Source organism: Lithobates pipiens, unplaced genomic scaffold (assembly GCF_037356315.1).
Source record: "Lithobates pipiens isolate NorthernLeopardFrog02 unplaced genomic scaffold, aLitPip1_a1.2 Scaffold_22, whole genome shotgun sequence".
Taxonomy (NCBI): domain Eukaryota; kingdom Metazoa; phylum Chordata; class Amphibia; order Anura; family Ranidae; genus Lithobates; species Lithobates pipiens.
In genome coordinates this window covers 45,761,331-45,786,049 of record NW_027507784.1, presented here as the reverse complement: position 1 = coordinate 45,786,049, position 24,719 = coordinate 45,761,331, and the positions used below count along the sequence as shown (strand labels likewise).

The 24,719-nt window shown below is 45.2% G+C and overlaps 1 protein-coding gene across 1 annotated transcript in view; it reads right to left on the bottom strand.

Moving 5' to 3' along the window:
* LOC143923723 (uncharacterized) overlaps nucleotides 1-23,894 on the bottom strand; it is an 80,842-nt gene extending 56,948 nt beyond the window's left edge. Inside the window, exons 1-7 of the mRNA XM_077447535.1 lie at nucleotides 23,792-23,894; nucleotides 10,589-10,918; nucleotides 7,732-8,031; nucleotides 5,696-5,980; nucleotides 3,439-3,546; nucleotides 1,012-1,329; nucleotides 519-866 (exon numbers count right to left, since the gene is read on the bottom strand). Of these exons, the coding sequence (XP_077303661.1) occupies nucleotides 519-866; nucleotides 1,012-1,329; nucleotides 3,439-3,546; nucleotides 5,696-5,980; nucleotides 7,732-8,031; nucleotides 10,589-10,918; nucleotides 23,792-23,885 (1,783 nt within the window). The 5' untranslated portion in view covers nucleotides 23,886-23,894. The remainder of the gene's footprint in view (nucleotides 1-518; nucleotides 867-1,011; nucleotides 1,330-3,438; nucleotides 3,547-5,695; nucleotides 5,981-7,731; nucleotides 8,032-10,588; nucleotides 10,919-23,791) is intronic.
* Between the last annotated feature and the right edge of the window lie 825 nt (nucleotides 23,895-24,719).

Sequence of the window (24,719 nt, the reverse complement as noted above, 5' to 3'; positions counted from 1 at the left end):
GGGGTAAATTGGGGGCCTCGGCTTATATTCGGGTCGGCCTATACTCGAGTATATACGGTAATCATGCTTCAAAAAGGTTCTTCCCTGCCATTGTCTACAGTGGAAGACTGGATTTGGATGGATTACTGTGCCTTCTTCACTTTGCAATACATGTGGTGTAGTGGTGTAGTAACATGTTGGAAAATTGGGTCGGACGGAGATTCGGACAGAATCAGTCTGATGCATACCACACACAGTCGGATTATCTGACGACACGGTCCGATAAGACTCATTCGGACAGATTCTCCGACCGTGTGTACAAGGGCTTAGACACCAGTACAGAACAGCCTAATATTGAATCATCCTTTGAGTTTTCACAAACTGACTTTGCATTCTTTATTATCTTTCTTCCTGACAACTAGTGATCCTCACCTGCCCATAGAGTATCTATGCAAGGCAATCACAAGTCTCTTCCACAAGTTCTAGAGAAAATCTGATAACTCTACAAGCAAATCCATTGTATATCTAGTGGTACTTACCCAACACCTGTAATGTTCCAGTTGTCCTCTCTATCGGTTCCTGTAGACTGGGATGGTTCACTCTGCAGATGACCTCTGACCCCCGATCCGCTATTGTTGGGGTGAAATCCAGAAGTGCTGTATGGGTAAATGTTTTATCTGGTTGGAGCTGAGATGTGTTATTTGGAATCTGATATCTCCCACCATCATTTATTTGATTTAATTGCCCACTTCCATGATCTTTCATCATCCAGTTCACAGTCAGCTCATCAGGGTAAAAGTGTAATATTCTACATTGCAGTTGTGTCTGTTGGTTGGCAAACAATTTTGGTATTTGTATCATCTCTACTTCTGGCCGTGCAAGAAAATCTGAAAAAAGATAACAGCAATGGGCTGTTTATTATATGGATCATCACAATCAACCACCACATATGTGGACTAGTAGATAGATATAGAAGTGAACATATTTACAAGCTTTGTGCATCTAGAAACATTACCAGAATATTTCCCAAACCTTTATTATCTTTCTCATCGCTTCTCCATTCTCTCTGTTTCGGGTGTTTCAGTTTGTTGTGTTCCACCACGGCTCGCACAATATAAGGCTCATCCTCCCGGATCACCCCCCTGAGACTTTCACAAGTGCTGGTGGCACTGAAGGTTCCATCTTGGTTCTGTTGCATCAGAATGGTAGAGCCTATGGGACGGGGTTGTGTGTTTGATGGTGGCTGGATCACCTTCCAGGATACAGTAATATCTTCTGGGGAGAAATGATCTACAGCTAAACTAAAAATACCACCAGAGGAGCGGGTGATCGCTCTCACCTTTGGGAGACCTGTAATAAAAGAAGAAGAATTATTCCAAACTTTTCTACTACTTATATCTAAACAGTTGGTTAGGAACTAAGCTTTAATCCTCCACTCTAGTCACCTCTTCATATTCCTGTATTCAGGACTTTATATGATCTGCCATCGTTTTTCATGAATTCATTTCCTCATACTGCTCAGCATTCATCAGCACATGGAAACTTAAGTCTAACCCTTACAACTTAAATCTATAGAGAAACGTAAATTGTGACTGAAGACACTTTGGTGATTGCCGCCCCCACACTATCCACTTATCTCTTCCACTATTTAAGACATATTATCATCTTATATAAAGCATACTGATCCAGCACTGCTTCTTCCTCCATTATCCAACAAGACACACACTGCCTGCATCTGGGGCTTCTCTCCTGCTTGCCTGTCACATTAGGTCAAGCTGCTGTATCTGTGCAGCCACTATGTTATAAGCAGCACCTGAAGTTTGGAGGCACTGAAAATAACATACTATTCATGGTACATGTGAATGGAGCCAAAAAGTGAAATTTCCACTTTTGTTGAGAAAGAGAAAACTATTTCCTCTTGGTTATCAGTGTACATTGCAGGGATTTTAACAAACTTTGTAGCAGATTCCTACCTTTTTCTGCTCTGAAGAAACAGCTGTTTGTTTCACCATATCCTGAATGGGAGGGTCTGGTTCATTACAATCACCTGGTGCACTCTCTTTCTTCTGATGAGAAAAACTGCAGTGTCTGCAGGGCCACTGACAAGGCAGTACAGCTAGCCCTCCTGTACCGGGCCCGTGTCTTATCAGTTCAAAGGGGGAGACGGGGACTGAGCACTTACCCACAGGAGGGATGGCTGTACTGCCTTACTGCAGACACTGATACTCTTGTGCTTCTTTTACATTGGTGACCTTTTGACCTGTACAGGACTACGGCAAAAATCGTGGTAACATCGCAGCAAAAATCGCACAACTTTCTGCCTGAAAACAATACGCTCAGGTGTGAACAGAGCCTTAATGGAGCATGACTGAATCGTAGTAAACTGTGCTTACTATGATTCCGTTTTATGAGTATTTATATGTGATATGTAAGTGCAGTTCTCTTTCATTTGTTTATGTAATCTCATAAACAAATAAAGTACATCTAAACCCAAAAACCAAAAGTGTAATATAATCATAGCTTATTGGGCCTCAGATGTGGTGACTACATTTGCTTTCCTGTCCCTGGATGGCTACACTTATTTTTCCACTGAATCTATGGAGGCAGTCATGGTTGTTGCACAGGCTGGACTTGCTCAACTTCATAATGCTCATTACACGTTACAATTAGATTGTACAATTTTCTTTAGAACTTCCAACAACTATACAGTGCTAGGGCCTGTCTGATTGGACAGAAATTTATGTTGATTGTATAATCAGATTGTAACATATATGAGAAGTTTAACATGGAAGGTGGGGTGTGGTTAATAGTTTACAGAAGGAAGTTAGCATTATAATATATAATAGTTAAAAAAAAAAAATATATATATATATATATATATATATATATATATAAAAGCATTTTTCCTATTTTCATATTTTCTTGGGAAATAAATAAGACGTTGTTTTACTAAGCAGTGTGTTTGTTTTCATAGCTTACCTTATAATATTGTGCTTATCAACAGTAACATTATCGGAGTTTTAATAGACTACCTGACTATAGGAATAGACAAATTAATACATATATTGAATAAATAGTTGGAATCTGTAACCATCCTCGGATAATATTTATTTTAGAATTTAGTTCAATAAGAAATATCCTCTTCATCTTGGCATAACTTTATAAACAGAACATAAATCCTCTTTATGACACAATGGGGGTTATTTACGAAAGGCAAATCCACTTTGCACTGAAAGTGTACTTGGAAGTGCAGTCGCTCTAAATCTAAAGGGTAGATCTGAAATGAGTGGAAGCTCTGCTGATTTTATCATCCAATCATGTGAAAGCTAAAATGCTGTTTTTTATTTTCCTTGCATGTCCCCATCGGATCTACAGCGACTTTACTTCAAAGTGCACTTTCAGTGCAAAGTAGATTTTCCTTTAGTAAATAAATGTGTGGCATTTCCCAATCTTACTTACGTTTTTTTCTTTGTTTAATGAGAAACCAAACAATGGTTAGAGCTCCAAATATACCGACCAACATAACACTGAGAATTATAATGGTGTGTTTATGTTTTGCCTTCAGATCTGAAAATACAGGGAAACATACATATAATGATGATATTTAGTATACTCAGTACACAGTACATTACCAGGGATATAAAATATTGTATATGTCATGTTTAGGAGTTACTGGGGCTGATATATCAAATACTGAGATTAAATGAAACTATTTGATTTGTCAAACGATGGGTTTCTAGCTCTCCTTATTTTTTGCATGTGTTATAAAATACTGTACAGGCTGATGTCTGTTGGGGAAATTCCTGTTTTACATTTGGAATCTGGAATATGCAGGTCAGTTTTGGGCACCAGTTCTCAAAAAGGATATTGGGGAACTGGAGAAAGTGCAGAGAAGGGCAACCAAACTGATAAGACATGGAGGAGCTCAGCTATGAGGAAAGATTAGAGGAACTGGATCTATTCCCCCTTGAGAGGAGGAGTTTAAGGGGGGGATATGATCAACATGTACAAATATATAAGAGGGATAAGATCGCCATAAGGAGGGGTATGATCAACATGTACAAATATATAAGAGGGATAAGATCGCCATAAGGGGGGGTATGATCAACATGTACAAATATATAAGAGGGATAAGATCGCCATAAGGGGGGATATGATCACCATATATAAATACATATGGGGGGATATGATTACCATATATAAATACATAAGGGGGATATGATCACCATGTATAATATATAAGGGGAATATGATCACCATGTATAATACATAAGGGGGATATGATGATCACCATGTATAATACATAAGGCGGGATATGATCACCATGTATAATACAAGATCACTGTCATCTGTGGCCCATACAGAGAACTTGGTATAGAGTTAATCTCCTTCAGGTCATTAAATAGGATAAGGGTGCACTCTTTACATTGGAAGGTAAAGATATTTAACCTCCATATACAGAAAGGTTTCTTTACTGTAAGAGCAGTGAAAATGTGGACTAGGCTTCCTCAAGAACTAGTTATGGCCTGCTCAGTAAATGGTTCTATAAAAGAACTGGGTGCATTCCTAAATACACAACATATACAGGCATACCCCACTTTTAAGTACACAATGGGGTTTATTTACTAAAGCTGGTCAATGAAAGAAGGAACCTCTTACATTGATGGTTAGTGGGAGAAGGACCCCATAAATTGGTGAGCAGTGGAAGTAGGAACCTCTGATATTGGTGGTCAGTGGGAGAATGACCCCCTTACATTGGTGGGCAGTGGGAGAAGTCAGGAACATGTTTACTTGCTGGTGGCACTGTGGCTCTCTGACCTGTAGGCTGTAGTTCCGATGCCCACAAGCAGCTCTTACTAAGTAATCATCATCTGATGATGATTGCTGGGAGGATATTTAGCTCTTCCTTTGCTACTCCCCCTTGCCTTGGTGTTCTGCCCATGTGCCCCGATCTGTAAACCTTGTACTCATACTCTTTTCCTAACTCTCACCTGCTTGCTTAATCCTGCTCCCGTGTATCCTCTGCCTGTCCTGGCTTGCTCCCTCTGTCTGGCCTCCTATGCATGACCCCGGCTCTGACACTGACTACGCTTTCCAGCCATATCCTACTGTTTGTATATAGTTAGTTAGTTGGTTTAGGTAGTTGTTCATTGTTAGCGCTTATCCTAATTAGATTTACTGATTTTGGTTTATTGGGTTTCTCTATATATTGCAGGTGCGTTTACACTAGTATCTATTTATCGTATCTTTAATAAATCACGTTATTTTATTCTATACTTGCACCTGGTATTCTCTGTGGAAGTCCACACATTTTTGGTCATGCCTGTTTCACAGGAAACCAGCATTTGGCATCCGTGACAGAACCTCTTACATTGGTGGTCAATGGAGAAATGCCCCCTTAAATTGGTGAGCAGTGGTAAAAGGAACCTGGGTCAGTGGGAGAAGGACATTTGTATATTGGTTTTCAGTAAAAGGAACTTCTTACATTGGTCAGTGGAAGAAGGACCCCCTTAAATTGGTGGTCCGTGAGAGAAGGACCCCTTTACATTGGCACTAAGTGGGAAAAAGGACACCTCTGTACTAGTTGTCAGAGGAAAGAATGCCCCTTTTACCACTTGCAGACCAGCATGCATATTAAAACGTCCTCTCAACAAATGGTTATACCAGGATCATGGCCACAGCTATAGTTACGCCACTGAAAGGGAAAGTCACTCACCTATGACTTGTACCAGTAGTCTCTCCTCATGTGGAATGGTGAGGGTTGCATGTTCCACCACACATCTCAGCTCCATGCCCCAGTTTTGTTCTGTTGGGGTGAAGGGGTAGACAGATTCCATAGCTGAGCTACTGATCCTCCTTGTTTTTGAATTCTCCAACAGGGTATCATTCAAGAACCAGTACACAGTGATGGATTCTGGGTAAAACCCAGAAACACTGCACACCAATTCCTGCACCACATTCAACTTAAATGCTTGGGAAGTGATGTGAACAGATGGGATAACTGCAATACAAGTGATAAGTAGATTTTCTTAATGCGGTTTTACATACGGTATGACTAAATGTATATATGTGTACACTATTGCAAACCTACTTATTGATTATCATATTTACATTTTTATTCATACTAGTAAATGTGTGACCATTTCAGAAACAGCAATATTGATAACAATGACGATGCTAAAGTAGTGTCTTAGCAGGCAGTATGTGAAGCAGATGAGTGTAGAGCGTATGACATTAGGCACTGGGCAGAATGTTCAGGAGATGATTGTGGAGGGGGTGACACCAGGCACTGTGTGCAAGAGGGGATTGTGGAGGGTAGGAGAGCTGGCTGTATGTGCAGGAGAAGAGTGTGCTGGGTACAACAGCAGGCATTATGTTCAGCAGGAGAGTGTGGAGGGTATGACAGTGGGCATCATGTGCAAGAGAGGAGTATGGAAGGTGCAGCAGCAGAAGTATATGCAAAGGAGGAGTGCGGAGGGGATAACAGCAAGCAATATGTGCAGGAGAGCAATGTGGAGGGGGTGACAGCTGGCATAGGTGTGATCAGCCTATTGCATTAGGGTGTGCACCCCAAAGCTCAAGCACACATGGGCAGTGGACGGTGTCAGCAGGACAGTAGACGGTATCAGCAGTGGATGTGTCAGTAGGGCAGTGGACTTTGTCAGTAGGGCACACGACAGTGCCAGTAGAACAATGGATGGTGTCAGTAAGGATGTGAGCGGTGCCAGTATTATTATTTTTTTTTTACTATTTTTTATTTTTTTTTATTTTTTTATTGTTTCGCAGTCCCATTGGGTGGCTTTGGTGAAATATCATGGGTCTGAACAGATCCTTGATGACTCACTTTTGAAACAGAAAAAGGGACTGAGGACAAAGATTCCCTATTCCCTTTCTTTGTAGCTTCATCTGACCTGGAACAGTGAATGAACAGGAAGTGCTTCGTTGGTAAGAGGGTGTGGACAGCAGGGGGAATCCGCACAGCATGTGGTGATTAGGGTGTCCACAGGTACATCTGGCACACCCCATGCCCACACCTATGACAGCTAGCTGTATGTGCAAAAGCAGAGTTTGGTGGGTATGGCAGTGGGCAATGTGTGCATTTTAGGAGTGTGGATGATGTGACAACAGGGAGTTCAGTGCAAAGATAGTGTCAGCAAGCAGTATGGTTGAGCAATGGGGGGTGATCGAGCGACGGGGGGGGGGGGTGGCGGCAATCGAGCCCCCCCCCCCAAGAAAATTGAGTACCAGCCACCACTGGGGACGAGCAGAGGTGCTACATGAGGAACGAGATTGTAAAGCATTCTGTCTGCAAGAAACCTATAGTACTGCTGACAGAAACAGAAGGCGTTCTTGTAAAAAATAAGAGCTTTACATGGGAGTGAACACCTAGGAGGAGAGCAGACAGGGAGATGGGAGTATACTCACTGAGAGTGTAAAGCTGGATTGGCACAAGATACCTCTAGTGCTCTCCTGTTTTTATACAGTAAAAAATATAAGAGGGATATAGCAATGAAAGCTCTATATATTGGAGGGGCCATCTCACTGCTGCCATGGGCACTGGCAAGTGAGTTGTATATGCTCGGGCAGAAGAAAGGGGAAAGACTAATAGGAATGCTGCGGGGGGAATTTCAATTGATTGGAGGCAGAATCCCTATGTGGGTATAGCATAGAAAGGATGGATAGGTTAAAGCAGATAATTCTGTTCTGTTTAATGTAATTTTAGAGCATTGTACTGAATAATGATAATATTACCTCCATACACCAGCTGGAAGTCTTCCTGGAGCGGTGCAGTAAGGGACTCGTGTTGGACTCTACAGGAGAAGATCCGCTCTCTGTCCTCCTTAGTTGGTGTTATTGTTACTGAGCTCCTCACACTGTATGTCCCATCTGGGTCTCTCTGAGGGTTCTCCATATCTACATTGTCCAATATCTCTCCATCACGGAGCCATTTAATATCGATGTCCACCGGGTAGAATCCAGAGATGAGACTGTGTAGGAAACTCTCTTTATTTGGAACAACAACTCTGTCTGTGATATTGATCTGCGGAGTAGCTAAAACAAAAATACATGTTAACCTAAAACTTGTAGGCAGGTGCAGTCTGCTTTCTCCACAACAGGTGGCTCTCAACTGCAGTGGCCTTGCAGAGGAAGTCAAGAGGGTCTACATTCCTCTTGGGTCACAGTGGGCAGCTATCCTATTGGATGCTGGTGCCCCATGTGACTCTGGAGGCTATTTCACATTTTGCACGAGGCTAGAGTAGGGACAGGTCACACGTCTGTCAGGGACAGTGCTTAGCATCAAGTAGAGGTTTCAGATGAAAAGGGAAAGTGCAGGGACATGCCATCCTTCCTGGAAGCCTCCCCACTTGAGTACAGACCGATCAGGCTGCATTCCATCCCTCGAGAGAGGTGCAGTTGGCACACCTGAGACCTACTGCTACTACTCTTCACCGATACATCCTGTGTGTGTTCTTGGTCGGTTACCTTCCCGCAGGGCTTCTTTTGTATTGCTGAACTTCAACTTCAATACAGTTCTGTTTTCTGTATCTGAACTCTGAGTGTTCTCTGTTGCCGCACCATGCTGCACCCACCTACACTTGGTGTAGTCAGCAGGATATGTCCTTTCTAACAACTGGTGTGGGGAAAGGAGATTACAGTATAAAGGTGAGATATCATTGAGATATGTGGAGTTTTTTAGGTCCCTGATGTTTCCTCTTGCCTGCACTTTATGCTGATCCAGGATACAGAGTCCTCGACTTGAAGCATGCATGATCAGTGGTTCTGACAGCTCTGAACTTGGAAGTGCTCAGTTGGACACTTCCTAGTCCACACTAAGCAGAGCAGATCGGTGATCTTAGTTCCTTAAAATTATATTTAACCCTTACATTTTTTAAGCACTTTCAGTAGCTGATGTAATCACTTGTTGAGTATGCAACCTCTTTATTTTTGAATCCTTACCTTTGTTTCAGTTTTAGCTGATGCCCTGACTGCTGGCTTAGGTTTCCCTTTTCAGGGTGGCTCCTTTCTATTGCAGAGTCGTATGAGGTCACCCTTGCATGCAGGTACTAAGGTTGCACACATCCCCAAAGTCTAGGATGACAAGGTGCTCCCCTGCTCCCCCCTCCTCCTCTTCCCTTCTCCAAGCTAACAGACTGGCTGGAGACTGCACTATCCGCTGTTATGCTGCGTACACACGACCAGACTTTCCGGCAGAAAAGGTCAGACAGAATAATTTCATCGGATATTCCAATCATGTGTGGGCTTCATTGAACTTTTCTTTTCAAAAATTCTGATGGACCTAGAAATAGAACATGTTTTAAATCTTTCCGACGGAATCAATTCCTATCGGGAAAACCGCTTGTCTGTATGTTATTCCAACAGACCAAAAACTACGCAAGGGCAGCTATTGGTTACTGACTATTGAACTTCCTTTTCTAGTTCCATCTTAGGTCAGCTAAACGAACGGACTTTGGTGTGATCGTGTGTAGCCAAGTCCATTTCAGCGGAACTCCATCGAAAAGACCGTCAGAGTTTATTCTCATGGAAAAACCGGTCGTATGTACGCGGCATTACTCTTCCCTGTGAAGTTCACAGAAGCAGCACTGAGAAAGCAGGAAGAAACAAAGAACACCATTCAGGTGGGAGAATACAGATAAATGAGTGAGTGAAGTGAATTGAAGTACTTCTCTCAAGGGTGCTAGCCATGGCTCTCCCGCCATACAAACTGCAAAAATGAAGAAACGGCTGCACTCATGATTAAGCACAAGATAGTGTGTGAAACATGTCTGCCTTGATGCTTGATTGTCGTTTTTCCTGTGGTGTGTCACTTGGATGAATCAATAAAGGACTCATATTCATCATCTTGAAGTGCAGCCATTTATTCCTTTATTAGAAAACAGGAGCCAGTAGCATGGAAAGGTGTACACTGAAAGTGCTGGGCTTACAACTTTGGCAAATACTTTACTGGGAAATGGTTATTTTATTTTGCTCAATGTGTTAAATGAGAAGTACAGCCAAAGCTCCTTCTGTACTTCTGTGACCCGTTTTCAGCAGACAGCGGGCTGCAATCCGCTGTCTGCTGATGTCACAGAGCTAGTCCATGCTTGGGCAAGATCGCGACAATGAAGTTGGGATCTGCCCACATGCCTGGACTGGCACCCAGTTCAGCCTTTCAGCAAGCTGCTGAGAGCCTGAGCCAGTCGCTCCTGCCCCCTCCACAGCCCAGTGCTCCAGTGAGCGTGGAGGGGGCAGAGCAGAGCAGAGAGCGTGTGACTGACAGTCACCAACTCTCTGCTCTGGAAGCTGTGAGAACCGAGTGATCTGCGGTTTTATATCGCTCGGTTCTCAGTCTTAAAGGTGCCGGGGGAAAAATGCAGCATCCACCTAGGTAAGTATAATTCTGAAATAAAAACTTCACTTTAAAACTAAAAATGCTGCTAGTTTAATACTACTTTAAGCTCCATGTTGATCTAGCACAGTAAATCCCTGGAAACCCATTAGGCCCTAGCCACCCACTTAAGTCATTTTGTGAGTGATGCAGTTATGATAATATACTAATCGAATAAACCTACTGTATATAACAGGTGGTTAAATACTTTGACCTGTGTACCTTGTATGTCCAATCTGATCTCCTTTTCCTCCTTCTTTGGGGTGTACAGTATGGAGCACTTATAGATCCCTCCGTCCATTATAGTGATGTTTGATATGGAGAGTTCGGCGATTCCATCCTCCGCCCGGTCTGTATATGACACACGAGGATCTCTTGTTATCACGTTCGCATTCTGAACTTGTAATATTTCTTTATCCTGAAAGTACCAGGTTATGGCAAGAAATTTCCAATTGATAGGAGGGTTATTGACTGTGAATGAGCAGGGAATGTTCACATCTTCCCCCATTATGACTCGATGAGATGAAGGAGCAGTCAGCTGCAGAGCGTGACCTGTAGACAGAAAAAGATTTTTTATAATTATACACATTCAGTGGACAGAAATTGTCTGAGAGTGGAAGACCAGTCCAAACTTTTCTTTTTTAGTTTTGGATGATGTAGGGAAGGGTTAGGCCTTTGATTTTGTCTGTGCCCCACTGAAGAGGGTACCCTCCATCCTTGCTCCACCAACCATCATCCCCATACGAATTCTCATATACCCTATTAAATAAAGCAGTGTTCTTTCCAAACGAATGTTCATACAATGCCACACATTAGTTTTGTAAAAATAACACAAATATTTTTTTTTTGGTCCAGAAGACCAAAAACTAAACCAAAAAAAACACAGCTAAACCAAAAAGTAATATAGTGTAGCTTCATGGGATACTCTTCAAATTGTGTCTATGAAGGGAGCCATGGTTGTCACTCTAGACTGCCCTTCTGATTTTGGACTACTAACCCTTTCTCCTCCTCTCTCTTTTTTTGGTAGCTGGATATCATATTTTGATATGTCAGTCCAGTGCACCGGAAGTTACAAGGACGTGGTATTTCTGGCAAGAATTGATTTTCTGAAGTTGCCAAAAAATGTCTTTGGCTTCAAATCATATTACAAATGCCTCCACCACACCTAAAAATTGGTAATCTGCTATACATGACATTTTTGTTTTTGGATTTAGATATCCTTCAGGCTAGGTTCACATTGCAGCGATGCGGGAACGCTGCAAATCCGCTGCGGCTTCCCACATTGCATACCTCCCGGCGGCACTGCCCTATGCGAACTGCTGGGAGTGTTAGTGAAACGTTAATAACACCCCCAAGTCAGTTTGCACATCGCAGTGCGATTTGCAAACTTGGACAGGAATCGGATCGCATGGTGTGAACACCCATGCGATCCGATTCTGCTGCGGACCAAAAAAAGGGTCCTGTGCGAGTTTGCGGCGGGTGCGATGTGAATTCAGCCATACTATCTGTATGGCTGAACTCGCATCGCACAGAGATCGGATGTGATTTGCACTGCAGTGCGGTGCGAATCACATCCGGTTCTCGTAACCGCTGCAGTGTGAACCCAGCCTTAAAGAGTAATTCCCGGGGTATGTGCATTTTTAGATTGTTACATTGGACCAGCTTTGACCGATGTAACTAGGGGGGTTATTTACGAAAGGCAAATCCACTTTGCACTGCAAGTGCACTTGGAAGGGCAGTCGCTCTAAGTCTAAGGGGTCGATCTGAAATGAGTGGAATCTCTTTTGATTTTGTCATCCAATCATGTGCAAGCTAAAATGCTGTTTTTTATTTTCCTTTCATATCCCCCTTGGATCTACAGCGACTTTACTTCCAAGTGCACTCGCAGTGCAAAGTGGATTTTCCTTTAGTAAATAACCTCCTATGTCTATATCATATCTGGTTGATGCCCCTGGAAGCTGGAAATCTCTATAGACACCACTACACCAGTTATCTCCCTTAGCTTCTGGGTCTCATGCCACCGTGTTAACCTGCTGAATTTTGATTGAATACAGGAGCTTGGATGCTCAGCAAGGGCACCATTCAGAGAATGCACCATTCAGAGATCCAAAGCATCCTCTGATTGAATGAGGTGGATGTCACCACCCTGCCTCTCCACCTCATCCAGTCAGAAAAAGCTTTGCTTTTATTGAGAAAATACAAAGTAATCTCTGAATGGCACCTGTTCTATGTTCACAATGCTGCAAGGCCAGCTGTTTCGCATGGGACCCGGAATCTAGTGGATATTTTTGGAGTAGTTGTGTCTATACAGTCATTTCCAAAGGATGGTGAAATGAAGGTGCTTTACGTTGGTTATTAAGTGTGCAATTGGAACTAAACTATGTTAACTGTGCCTAAAAAAAGGCAAGCAGAGGGCAAATGTCTAATCACCAGTATTGTCTGTGTTGTCCCTGCAGTTGACCTTTCCCAATTACCGACCTACCATGACTTGTTCTGCCTTATGCCTTTGTGTTAAAGTGGTCATCTTGGAAGAGGCATGGCTTTGCTTCCTCATGTCTTACCTTCCAACATATAGAACAGTACGTAGCACAGTCTCTGGCTTCTCTCATTGCAAATCTCCTGAGACTAGCATTCAGAGACAGCAGTGCCTTGGATCTCAAACTGCATATATACAGATATGGGGTTGTAGGCACAGGAGTGAGAAGGCACTCTCACACTCCAGGAAGTACATTGCTATTTTCAGGAGGAATTCCAGATTTTTCAGGTAATGCTTAGTAGTGATGGATGAACGGTTCGCCCAGCGGTCGTTTCGCTACGAATTTCGGTCGTTCGCGGTCCGCACGTTCGCTCGCCTTTTCCCGTCGTTCGCCCCGGCGGACTTACGTGTTTAATGTGTAAAAGAACTTTGACCTATGATGACACGTCTGTCATGGGGTACAGGCCAGCCAATTGAGACATGACAGCACATGGACACTTGGACATTCCCCCTAACCTATAAATACACCCGATCCGGTGGCCATTTTACATTCTTTCTTCTGTCATTATAGGGAAAGGTTGCTGTGTGGAGTAGGGAGAGATAAAACGCTAGCTATTTGGTACACAAAAGTTCTTTTCAGGACTGGTATAGGTGTTAGGTGTATATAGGTTTGCTGTGCTACTGATTGTTGCAGCAGCCTGAGTGTCTTTTGTCAGTTTACAGAAAGGGAAAGGACGGTGTGTCTGCTGCTATTTTAGGGACAGCCAGATTAGTCTTTCATCATCATCATCATCATCATTAGCTGTTACTATCAGGTCCACAAAAGAGCTGTTCCAGTAACCACTAATCGTTCCAGTATATTCTTTTTTGCCACTTTGTATAGGGACAGAAAGGAAGCAGTGTTGTCAGGCAGTGAGGGTCAGATTAAAGACTTGCTGCTACTATTAGTTCCACAAAGGTTCTTTTCAGGACTGGTATCAGTGGTACGGTAATAGGCTTGTACATGTATAATATTCTTTCTTCCAAATATAGAAAGGATATTATACTTGACTGCTGCCCTTCTGCTGCAGTCTGCTAAACATTCACAACTCACTTGTTCCACAAAAGTTCTTATAAGGACTGGTAACTTGGTCTAGGGTGCTACAGTACATAGGGTTCAGTGCGCCAGTGCGGTACAGTCTGCTGTTCTGTAAGGACCGCTATCGGTCCACAATACATAGGTTTGAGGTGCACCACTGCTGACCGCTGCCCTATACTGCAGCAGTCCTTCAGCGGTATAGGGACTGACGTACAGTCTGCTAATCAGTCACACACAACCTACTTGGTCCACAAAGGTCCTTATAAGGACTGGTAACTTGGTGAAGGGTGCTACAGTACATAGGGTTGAGTGAGGTACAGTCTGCTGTTCTGTAAGGACTGGTATCGGTCCACAATAGATAGGGTTGAGGTGCACCACTGCTGACCGCTGCCCTATACTGCAGCAGTCCTTCATCGGTATAGGGACTAAGAGTTTTGTCACAGGGTCATTTAAAAAATGACAGGCAGAGGAAGAGGCAGGCCCTTCCGCAGGGGTGGTAGGGGTAGGGCAGGAGCAACAGGCTTGAGCCAAAGTGGGAAGTTGCAGAAGGTGCGTTCAATTACTTTAAAGGATGCACCAGACTTGGTTGAGTGGCTCGCTCAGCCTTACTCTTCTGCACCCTCCTCATCCTCTCGATCTGCACCCTCTTCTTCACTCTCTGCTATGTGCACCCCCAAAGACACTACCACCAACAACACCACCACCACCACCACCACCACATACCTTCCGCTTGAGTCACTGGAATTATTTTCCGATCCATATCAAGAGGACATTTCTGATGCGCAGCCACTATTGGTATTGGATCAGGAAGAGGAGGCAGCAACAACCGCTACTCAGCAGTCTGACGACAGTACCCAGATCAGCCCAAGGAGGAGGTTGGTCCCCGGTGTTGCTGCCTACTCCGAGATCTCTACTTATAGCGGTGGGGAAGGTGACGTTGATGATGACGTGTCTAGTGATGTCACGTGGGTGCCCACAAGAGAGGAAGAGGAGGGGAGTTCAGAGGGAGATATGGACCAGCAGATAGGGAGGAGAAGCAGGAATAACTTACTTTGCACAGGCGGGACAAAGCAGACTGCAAATGTATCAGGAGCGAGTCATCGACCATGTACGGTCACATCTGGCGCTCCCAGGACACCGGCACATGGCTCCGCAGTGTGGGCTTTTTTTAACGTGTCCGCTGCTGACAATAGCGTTGCCATCTGCAATCTTTGCAGTCAACGCATTAGGCCGCGTACACACGCGGGGACTGTTCGCTCAACTTTGTCCGCTGAACAGTGTTTCAGCGGACAGTCTGCTCGTGTGTGGGCTTTCAGCGGACAGTTTCAGAATTTCCGAAAAACTGTCCGCTGAAACCTTGTTTCAGCGAACAGTCCCCTCGTGTGTAGGCTTGTTCGTCAAACAAAGTTCCGCGCATGCTCAGAAAGAATTTATACGCCGAAGGTTGCATTGCAGTGTATAGGACGTCGTTTTCTAGTCCCGTCGTACGTGCCGTTCACGTCATCGCGCACGGTTTCAGCAAACTGTTCGTTTGTCGTGTGTGGCCATGTCCGTCCATGCTAATTTTGAGCGGACTGTCCGCTGAAACTGTTTGACGAACAAAGTTGAGCGAACAGTCCCCGCGTGTGTACGCGGCCTTAGTCGCGGTAAGCCCAACACTCACCTAGGGACGACCGCCTTAAGAAGGCACATGAGCAGCCATCACCGAGCCCAGTGGGAGCAACGGAACACTCAAAGCCACACTGCAGGCTCTCACCGTCCAGCCTCGTCTTCTCCTTCTCCTCTCTCCTCACAATTGTCCTCCACTCCACCTTCCATCACGCCAAGCTCACGTTTTTCTGCAAAAAGGCAGGCTTCCGTGGGCCTAATGTTTGAGCGTAAAAGAATGATGACGCCGGATAACCCTCTTGCCCAACGGTTGACGGCTGGCTTGTCAGAACTGATAGCCCGCCAACTACTGCCATATAAACTGGTGGACTCGGAGGCCTTTCGCAAATTTGTGGCCATTGGAACACCACAATGGAAGGTCCCAGGAAGGAAGTATTTCTCGGAGAAGGGCATCCCAGAGCTATATGGCCATGTTCAGCGGCAAGTGAATGTATCTCTGGCACACAGTGTCGGTGCCAAGATACATCTGACCACAGACACGTGGTCTAGCAAACACGGGCAGGGAAGGTATATCAGTTTTACTGCCCACTGGGTGAACCTTCTGACGGCCGTCAAGCATGTAACCCGTGGCACCCGTGTAGATTTGGTTTTACCGCCACGGATTGCATGCAGGCCTGACTCTTCTTCTCCTCCTCCTCCTACTCCATCCTCCTCCCTCTCCTCCTCAGCTGGCTCCTCCTTTTCCGCTGCTAGCGTCTCTTCCGCTGCACCGCCCAAGCTCCCCAGAACCTATTCCACATGCCAGGTGAGACGTTGCCATGCCGTGCTGCGTCTGTTGTGCCTGGAAGCCAAGAGCCACACTGGCCCGGCACTACTTTCAGCTTTGCGTTCACAGGCAGATCAGTGGCTAACACCGCTCAATTTGACAGTTGGTAAAGTGGTGTGTGACAACGGTGCCAATCTGCTTAGCGCATTGAAACAGGGCAAAATCACGCACGTGCCATGCATGGCACACGTCTTAAACTTGGTCGTGCAGCGATTCCTTGTCAAATACCCTGGGGTCCAGGACATCTTGCGGCAGGCAAGGAAAATCTCGGCCCATTTCAGAAGATCTTACACGGCCATGGCTCGCCTTGCTGACATTCAGCGGCGACACCATCTGCCGGTCAGACGTCTTATTTGCGATTGCCCGACGCGATGGAACTCAACCTTCTATATGCTTGATAGGCTGCTCCAGCAGAAACGTGCAGTTAACGTCTACCTGTATGAACTCTGCGAAAGAAACGGTTCTGGGGAGCTGGGGTTTTTTTCACCGCGCCAGTGGCTGCTCATGCGCGGCGCATGCAGACTTCTGCGGCCATTTGAGGAGATCACCAAACTGGTCAGTCGCAGCCATGGCGCCATCAGTGACATGGTACCTTATGCCTTCTTTCTGGAGCATGCATTGCGCCGTGTCATTGATCAGGCTGTGGAGGAGCAGGAGCGGGAAGATGAGGAAGTGGCAATGCTGGATGAATTCCCAGGGGGGGCTACTCTATCTGAGACAAGTCAACAACAGCAGTCTGAAGAGGAGTCAGAGGAGGATGGTGCCGGGGCGGATGAGGAGGAGCAAGAAGAGCGTGCTTTAAACCTTTCTGGGATCCCTGTTGTGCATGGATGGGGAGAGGAGAATGAAGAGGACGACATTATCCTGGATGATGAGCAGAAGCCAGGCCACCACACCGCTTCCACTTTAGTGCAAATGGGGGCCTTCATGCTCCAGTGTTTTAATAGGGACCCCCGTATAAAAAGCATAAGGGTCAAGGACCAGTACTGGGTGGCAACGTACTTAGACCCCCGGTACAAACACAAAATGGCGGAAATGTTACCGCCACCGCAGAGGGCTGTCAGAATGCAGCACTTCCAGGCCTTGCTTCGAGAAATGCTGCATTCTGCTTTTGCGTGCGCTGGCAGAGGAGCAATTCCCACTCCCAGAGAAGGAGTTGCGGGTACCAATCCAACAGCGCCTGCAAGAAGAGGCCGGTTTGAAGATGTGTTGGTGACTTCGGATATGAGGTCATTCTTTCAGCCGACCCATCGACAGGTGTTATCCGGATCCAGCATCAGGGAACGCCTAGACCGTCAGGTGTCCGACTACATTGGGTTAACGGCCGATGTGGACGCTCCGAGGAGTGATGAACCCCTGGACTACTGGGTGGGCAGGCTTGACCTCTGGCCAGAGCTTGCCCAATTTGCAATGGAACTGTTGGCTTGCCCTTCATCCAGTGTCCTGTCCGAAAGGACGTTCAGCGCAGCAGGGGGGATCGTGACCGATAAGCGTACTCGCCTAGCTCACGACAGTGTTAACTACCTCACATTTCTAAAAATGAATGAGGCATGGATCTCGGAGGAATTCAACACATGTGACCAGTAGACCATGTATATGTCTATAAACTATTTTTTTTAATCAAGCACAGAGACCTTCTTTCTTCTTCATTTGGCTCACTTCCTTGTCCCAAAAAAGCACACCGTACTATATGCCCCTACCCTCCTCTTTGAAGAGGTTGAGCGGTGTCATATTTCTACTGGGGCTGCTTATGAGGGGATCACACCATCCCTGTGCTGTGCTGACTTCCTCCTGGGGGTTCTTATTATGAGGGGCTCCCACCATCCCTGTGCTGTGCTGACTTCCTCCTGGGGGTTCTTATTATGAGGGGCTCCCACCATCCCTGTGCTGTGCTGACTTCCTCCTGGGGCTGCTTACGGTGCTGCTGTCAGTGCTGCATATCACGGTGCTGGTGTGAGTGCTTAATGTCACGCTTCTGATGTCAGTGCTGTATGTCACGGTGCTGCTGTCAGTGCTGTATATCACGGTGCTGATGTCAGTACTTAATGTCACGCTTCTGATGTCAGTGCTCTCTATCACGGTGTTGCTGTCCATGCTGTATGTCACAGTACTGGTGTCAATGCTTTATGTCACGCTGCTGATGTCAGTGCCCTCTATCACAGTGCTGTTGTCAGATGCCTCTATCACGGTGCATGTGTCATTGCTGTATGTGACGCTGCTGGTGATCATCTCCTGCACCCTCTTCTCTGCCTACCCTGGTCCCTGACCTTCCCTCTCCTCCATTGCCTTCATGCGCGCCACAGTCCTGAATTGTCAGAACAATTTCCCATATAAAAAAAGAATGCTTGTAGTTATCGATCCCAAATTCACTCCATACATGTGTTATGTCATTGGCCATGTGCTGGCACTGTGTTTGCCCACCTAATAATTACCCTGTGGCAGCAAATTCGCCCTAAAGGTTCAAAACGTTCGCCTCCCATTGAAGTCAATGGAGCCCGCGGCGAACGTTCGGTTTCGCCAACGTTCAGCCCCGTTCACGGTAAGCATTCGCGAAACGTCCCGTCGGAAGTTCGTCCATCACTAATGCTTAGGCACAATTAACATTTCTAAATGTTTTTGTATAACAAAGCACATCTTCACTTTTTGAGTTCAGGTCCATTTCAAGGCTCTGTGCTTAACAATGCAGGTGCAATGGTGCACGCACATCTTTGTGTGTAGTGTTTACAGCAGTCTGTTCATTTCAGTGGGCTTCCCTATGTGGGAATGTCACAAAAAAGAATTACAGAACTCCATTCTATACACTTTTGTTACCATGTTTAATTTTTGTTACCTGTGTGTCGGGCTGCCATTATGCCGCGCACACACGACCGGACTTTCCGGAAGAAAAGGTCAGACGGAATCATTTCATCGGATATTCCAATCGTGTGTGGGCTTCATCTGACTTTTTTTTCAAAAAGTCTGCTGGGCCTAGAAATAGAACATGTTTTAAATCTTTCTGACGGAATGAATTCCTATCGGGAAAACCGTTTGTCTGTATGCTATTCCAAAGGACTAAAAACTACGTAAGGGCGGCTATTGGTTACTGGCTATTGAACTTGCTTTTTCTAGTCCCGTTGTACGTTCTAAACAAACAGACTTTAATGTGATCGTGTGTAGGCAAGTCTGTTTCAGCGGAACTCTGTCGGAAAGACCGTCAGAGTTTATTCTGACGGAAAACAGGAATTAATTACACCACTGCATGTCTAAAAATGTAATGTTCGCTTTTTGAATGTTGTGAGAACATGTGCAATTTTGTGTTTGTTTCCACACCACACAAACGTGAATCTAAATGTCTTCTGAGGGTTACAGAAATTCCTTTTAACTATCCTGGACCTGTTCTTGCTCCACAAAATGCTTCCTTAAAGCGGTAGTAAAGAAATAGTGAAGAAACAAACTCCCCCCGCCGTAAAAGACAAATATATAATGTGCTAGTGAGTACCACATACTAGCACACTATTTGAAACTTAACTTAAAACGAAGCCCTCCAGCAGTGCGCTGTCACCGCTGACTGGGCTTCCATCTCCACCTGGTCTTCCTTCAGGATTCGTAGCCTCCAGCTACACGAGTGGCCAGGGCCATAATTAAGTCACTCCCACGCATTCGCCCAGGAGCCCTAATTTACGGTATGAGCTCTGAAGGTCCAGCATGAAGGTAAGCATTGCATACTATCACATTATGAAATACTTACATTACAACAAAGCCCTCCAGTGGTGCGCTTTCACCATTCACAGGTCTTCCATCTTCACCTCATCTTTTTTCTGGGCTCGTGGACTTCGGGAGCTCTTATTTACGGCACGAGCTCTGAGGGTCCAGCAGGATATGCCGGCTTTCAGAGCACATTTGTGGGTGACGTCACCGGCTGCATGCAGTCTGAATATCTACTAAACAGTGTAAGTTTAGGAGATATTCACTCAGGGCCGCTGATAGAAATCATGGGCCCCGTACAGCCTACCTGATGGGGCCCTCTTCAGCTCCACCCCTGGCCCCACCCATTGCCCCTCCCCAGACCCCGCCTTGAAACAATTGGCGGGGTATGTATTGCAGAGTATTGACGGGGTATGTATTGCAAAGTCCTGGCAGGGTATGTATTGCAGAGTATTGGCGGGGTAAGTATTGCAGAGTATTGGCAGGGTAAGTATTGCAGAGTATTGGCGGGGTAAGTATTGCAGAGTATTGGCAGGGTAAGTATTGCAGAGTATTGGCGGGGTATGCATTGCAGAGTATTGGCAGGGTATGTATTGCAGAGTATTGGCAGGGTAAGTATTGCAGAGTATTTGCGGGGTATGCATTGCAGAGTATTGGCAGGGTATGTATTGTAGAGTATTGGCAGGGTAAGTATTGCAGGGTATTGGCAGGGTAAGTATTGCAGAGTATTGGCGGGGTATGTATTGCAGAGTATTGGCGGGGTATGTATTGCAGAGTATTGGCGGGGTAAGTATTGCAGAGTATTGGCAGGGTGTGTATTGCAGAGTATTGGCAGGGTTTGTATTGCAGAGTATTGGCGGGGTAAGTATTGCAGAGTATTGGCGGGGTAAGTATTGCAGAGTATTGGCAGGGTAAGTATTGCAGAGTATTGGCAGGGTAAGTATTGCAGAGTATTGGCGGGGTAAGTATTGCAGAGTATTGGCAGGGTAAGTATTGCAGAGTATTGGCAGGGTAAGTATTGCAGAGTATTGGCGGGGTAAGTATTGCAGAGTATTGACAGGGTAAGTATTGCAGAGTATTGGGGGGGTAAGTATTGCAGAGTATTGGCAGGGTAAGTATTGCAGAGTATTGGCAGGGTAAGTATTGCAGAGTATTGGCAGGGTAAGTATTGCAGAGTATTGGCGGGGTAAGTATTGTAGAGTATTGGCGGGGTAAGTATTGCAGAGTATTGGCAGGGTAAGTATTGCAGAGTATTGGCGGGGTAAGTATTGCAGAGTATTGGCAGGGTAAGTATTGCAGAGTATTGGCGGGGTAAGTATTGCAGAGTATTGGCAGGGTAAGTATTGCAGAGTATTGGCAGGGTGTGTATTGCAGAGTATTGGCAGGGTAAGTATTGCAGAGTATTGGCGGGGTAAGTATTGTAGAGTATTGGCGGGGTACGTATTGCAGAGTATTGGCGGGGTAAGTATTGCAGAGTATTTGCGGGGTAAGTATTGCAGAGTATTGGCGGGGTAAGTATTGCAGAGTATTGGCAGGGTAAGTATTGCAGAGTATTGGCGGGGTAAGTATTGCAGAGTATTGGCGGGGTAAGTATTGTAGAGTATTGGCAGGGTAAGTATTGCAGAGTATTGGCGGGGTAAGTATTGCAGAGTATTGGCAGGGTAAGTATTGCAGAGTATTGGCGGGGTATGTATTGCAGAGTATTGGCAGGGTATGTATTGCAGAGTATTGGCGGGGTATGTATTGCAGAGTATTGGCAGGGTATTGGCAGGGTATGTATTGCAGAGTATTGGCAGGGTATTGGCAGGGTATGTATTGCATTTGCAGATGTTGAACTTCAAGCCCCCCCAAGCAAGCATACACCTGTAATTGTCCACAAGATCTCGACTCGATCAATTCGCCTCTCACTCTGCAACTGTTAGGTACCTGAGAGGTGAGCCTGACTTGCTGGAGAAGACTTCTCTTACGACTCTGGTTCAGGGTCCACTGGAGTGAGACAGTGGACCCGTGAGCGCAGCGGGGTAAGAGTGTCTGAGCCGGAAGCAGCAGTTGATGCAGGCAGTGGGTATACTCCTATAGCGTTATGGCGATCACTGATCGGTGGAGGAGGAACTTTTTTTTTTTTATACATAGTATTTTGCAGTTCAGATTGCCCGGGCCCCCTGTACAGCAGGGCCAGTTGTACTGGCCTATCAGCGGCCCTGTATTTACTGTACCTACAAGTAAGCCTTATTATAGACTTCCCTGTAGGTACAAGTCAAAAACTACGCTCATTAAAGCGGCGTTCCACCCAAAAATGGAACTTCCACTTTAAGGGAAGGTAACCCCCGGACATGCCACATCTGGCATGTAATTTTTTTGCGCGCGGGGGGTTTCAGTTCCCACTTCCTCCCGGTGCACCGCGGTGCCGAAAGCAAGATAACCTCTCCCCCCTCCTTCTAGGCAATCATCGGGAACAGGTCACAGGTCACAGATGATTGCCTGGCCAGCCAGAGTGCACCTCGCACATGCACAGTGCGTGCCCGGCTGTGAAGCCACAGCCGTGCACCCACAGTGACAATGCCAACGCCGCAGAGAAGAGGGAGAGACGAGCGGGGCTTAGTACGCCCACATCCCTGGACCCTGGGACAAGTAAGTGTCCGATTAGTCAGCAGCTGCAATATTTGTAGTTGCTGACTTTTAATTTTTAAGCGGAACTCCGCTTTAATTAGCTTTTTTAACTAAAAGAAAAAAAGACAATTAAAAATAAAAAAAATCCAAATACACAAAGAAAAAAATAAACACAAAATAAACACAAATAGAAACAACACTAACATAGAGAAATCTACCCTTAGTTCATACAAAAACACCCTTTTAAATAAATCACACCCTTTGAAAAAAAATCAAGTACATTTTGAATAAATTGTTCAAGATGTGAAATTGACATTTTCTGCTTTGGTGACATTTTGCTTATGTAAAATAGGCAGGGGCGGACTGACCATTGGGCCACTCGGGCCACTAGGGGGCCCCATCAGGGTTGCCAGCTTCAGTAAAACCAGGGACAGTATGTAAAAATCTGTGTTTATTTTTTTTTTACATCTGTCTCTGAAATGTCCCTTACCGACATCCTTTTGGTCTAAAAATCCCAAGATGATAGCTGCCCCACCTCTCCAGTACCTTCTCAGCCAATAGAAACATGTCTGTGTATACTGTGTGTACATGTACGTGTATACTGTGTGATTGTATACTGTGTGTGTGTGTGTATACTGTGTGGCTCCATAAACTTGGATTGCCTGGGGGCCCCATAATCTCCTATTGCCCGGGGGCCCCAAGAGTTGTCAGTCCACCCCTGAAAATAGGTAATTGTCCAGCAAATTCAAATTCACTCATCCCTTGCAGAATCACATCTCTGACTATTAAGTTATTGCATAAAATATAAATATCATTCTTTTATATTAATAGTCTTATCATGATGATTTTTATGACATGAAATACATTTATATTAGGGTTAATAAAAATCCTTTGTCAGCCTTCTATGTTGTGATGTGTTGCCTCTTGCTGAGTGTATTCTAGGAGGGGAAGATGTCAGATCACAAGGAGTTAACGGAAGAAACATCCTCCATTATCTTTTCTCTTCCCAGCCCTGGCAATGAAAGAAACGCTCTAGCAGCAAAGAAAACGATACTCTTCGATTTTTCATCGTGTCTACTCATTCCGTCATCTCCTGTGTGTCTTTATATCCTCAATTCATCTCAATATTATTAAGATAATTACCTTTTTGTTGTAGGAAAAGAAGGAGCAGAAATGGCACAAACATCGTCTTTTCCTGCAATCCCTGGAAAGACAAGCTTTCACTTTCAGTTATCATTTTTTTTTGTCCATTGCTTTTCCTGTAAAGGAAGCTTGAAAGCAAATCCCACCATATAGAAAACACCCCACCCCACTCAAAAAAAATGCATCTTAGGGAGGTTCACACTACCCTGCTGTGGTTTGCCCGCAGCGCAGTGTACCCATCTTTTTTATGGGGATTACTCGCACTTTCCCATGGACTTCTATTAGATCGGGCATTTTTGATGCATTCCCTGGCAGCGCACCAAAAGTCCTGCATGCTGTATCTTTGGTGCACTTTCAGAAAACTCACCAAAAATACCCGATCTAATAGAAGTCTATGGTAAAAGTGCAAAAGGTGCAGGTGACCCACGTGAAAATCACAAGTACACTACGCTGCACCCACACTGTGGCCAATCCACAGATGGACAGTGTTAAACCGCCCACACGACCGGACTTTCCGGCAGAAAAGGTCAGGCAGTCTTCCCGATTGACTTTCGGCAGAGTTACGACGGACTTCCGAATGGACATGCACACACAAACGGACTAAAGTCCGTTCGTTTTGATCGTGATGACGTACGACAGGACTAAAAAAGGAAGTTCAATAGCCAGTAGCCAATAGCTTCCCTTGCGTTCTATTTGGTCCATTGGACCAGCATACAGACAAATTGTTTTCCCGATAGGAATTGAGTCCGTCGGACAGATTTGAAACATGTTCTATTTCTAGGTCCGTTGGTTTTTGTAAATGAAAAACGATCTGATTAGCCCACACACGATCAGATTGTCCGACAGACTGATCCTGCCGGACCTAGTCAGTTGTGTGTATGCGGCATTAGCTGTACAGTTCCTGCCGCCGATATTGTGTTTCCAGCAC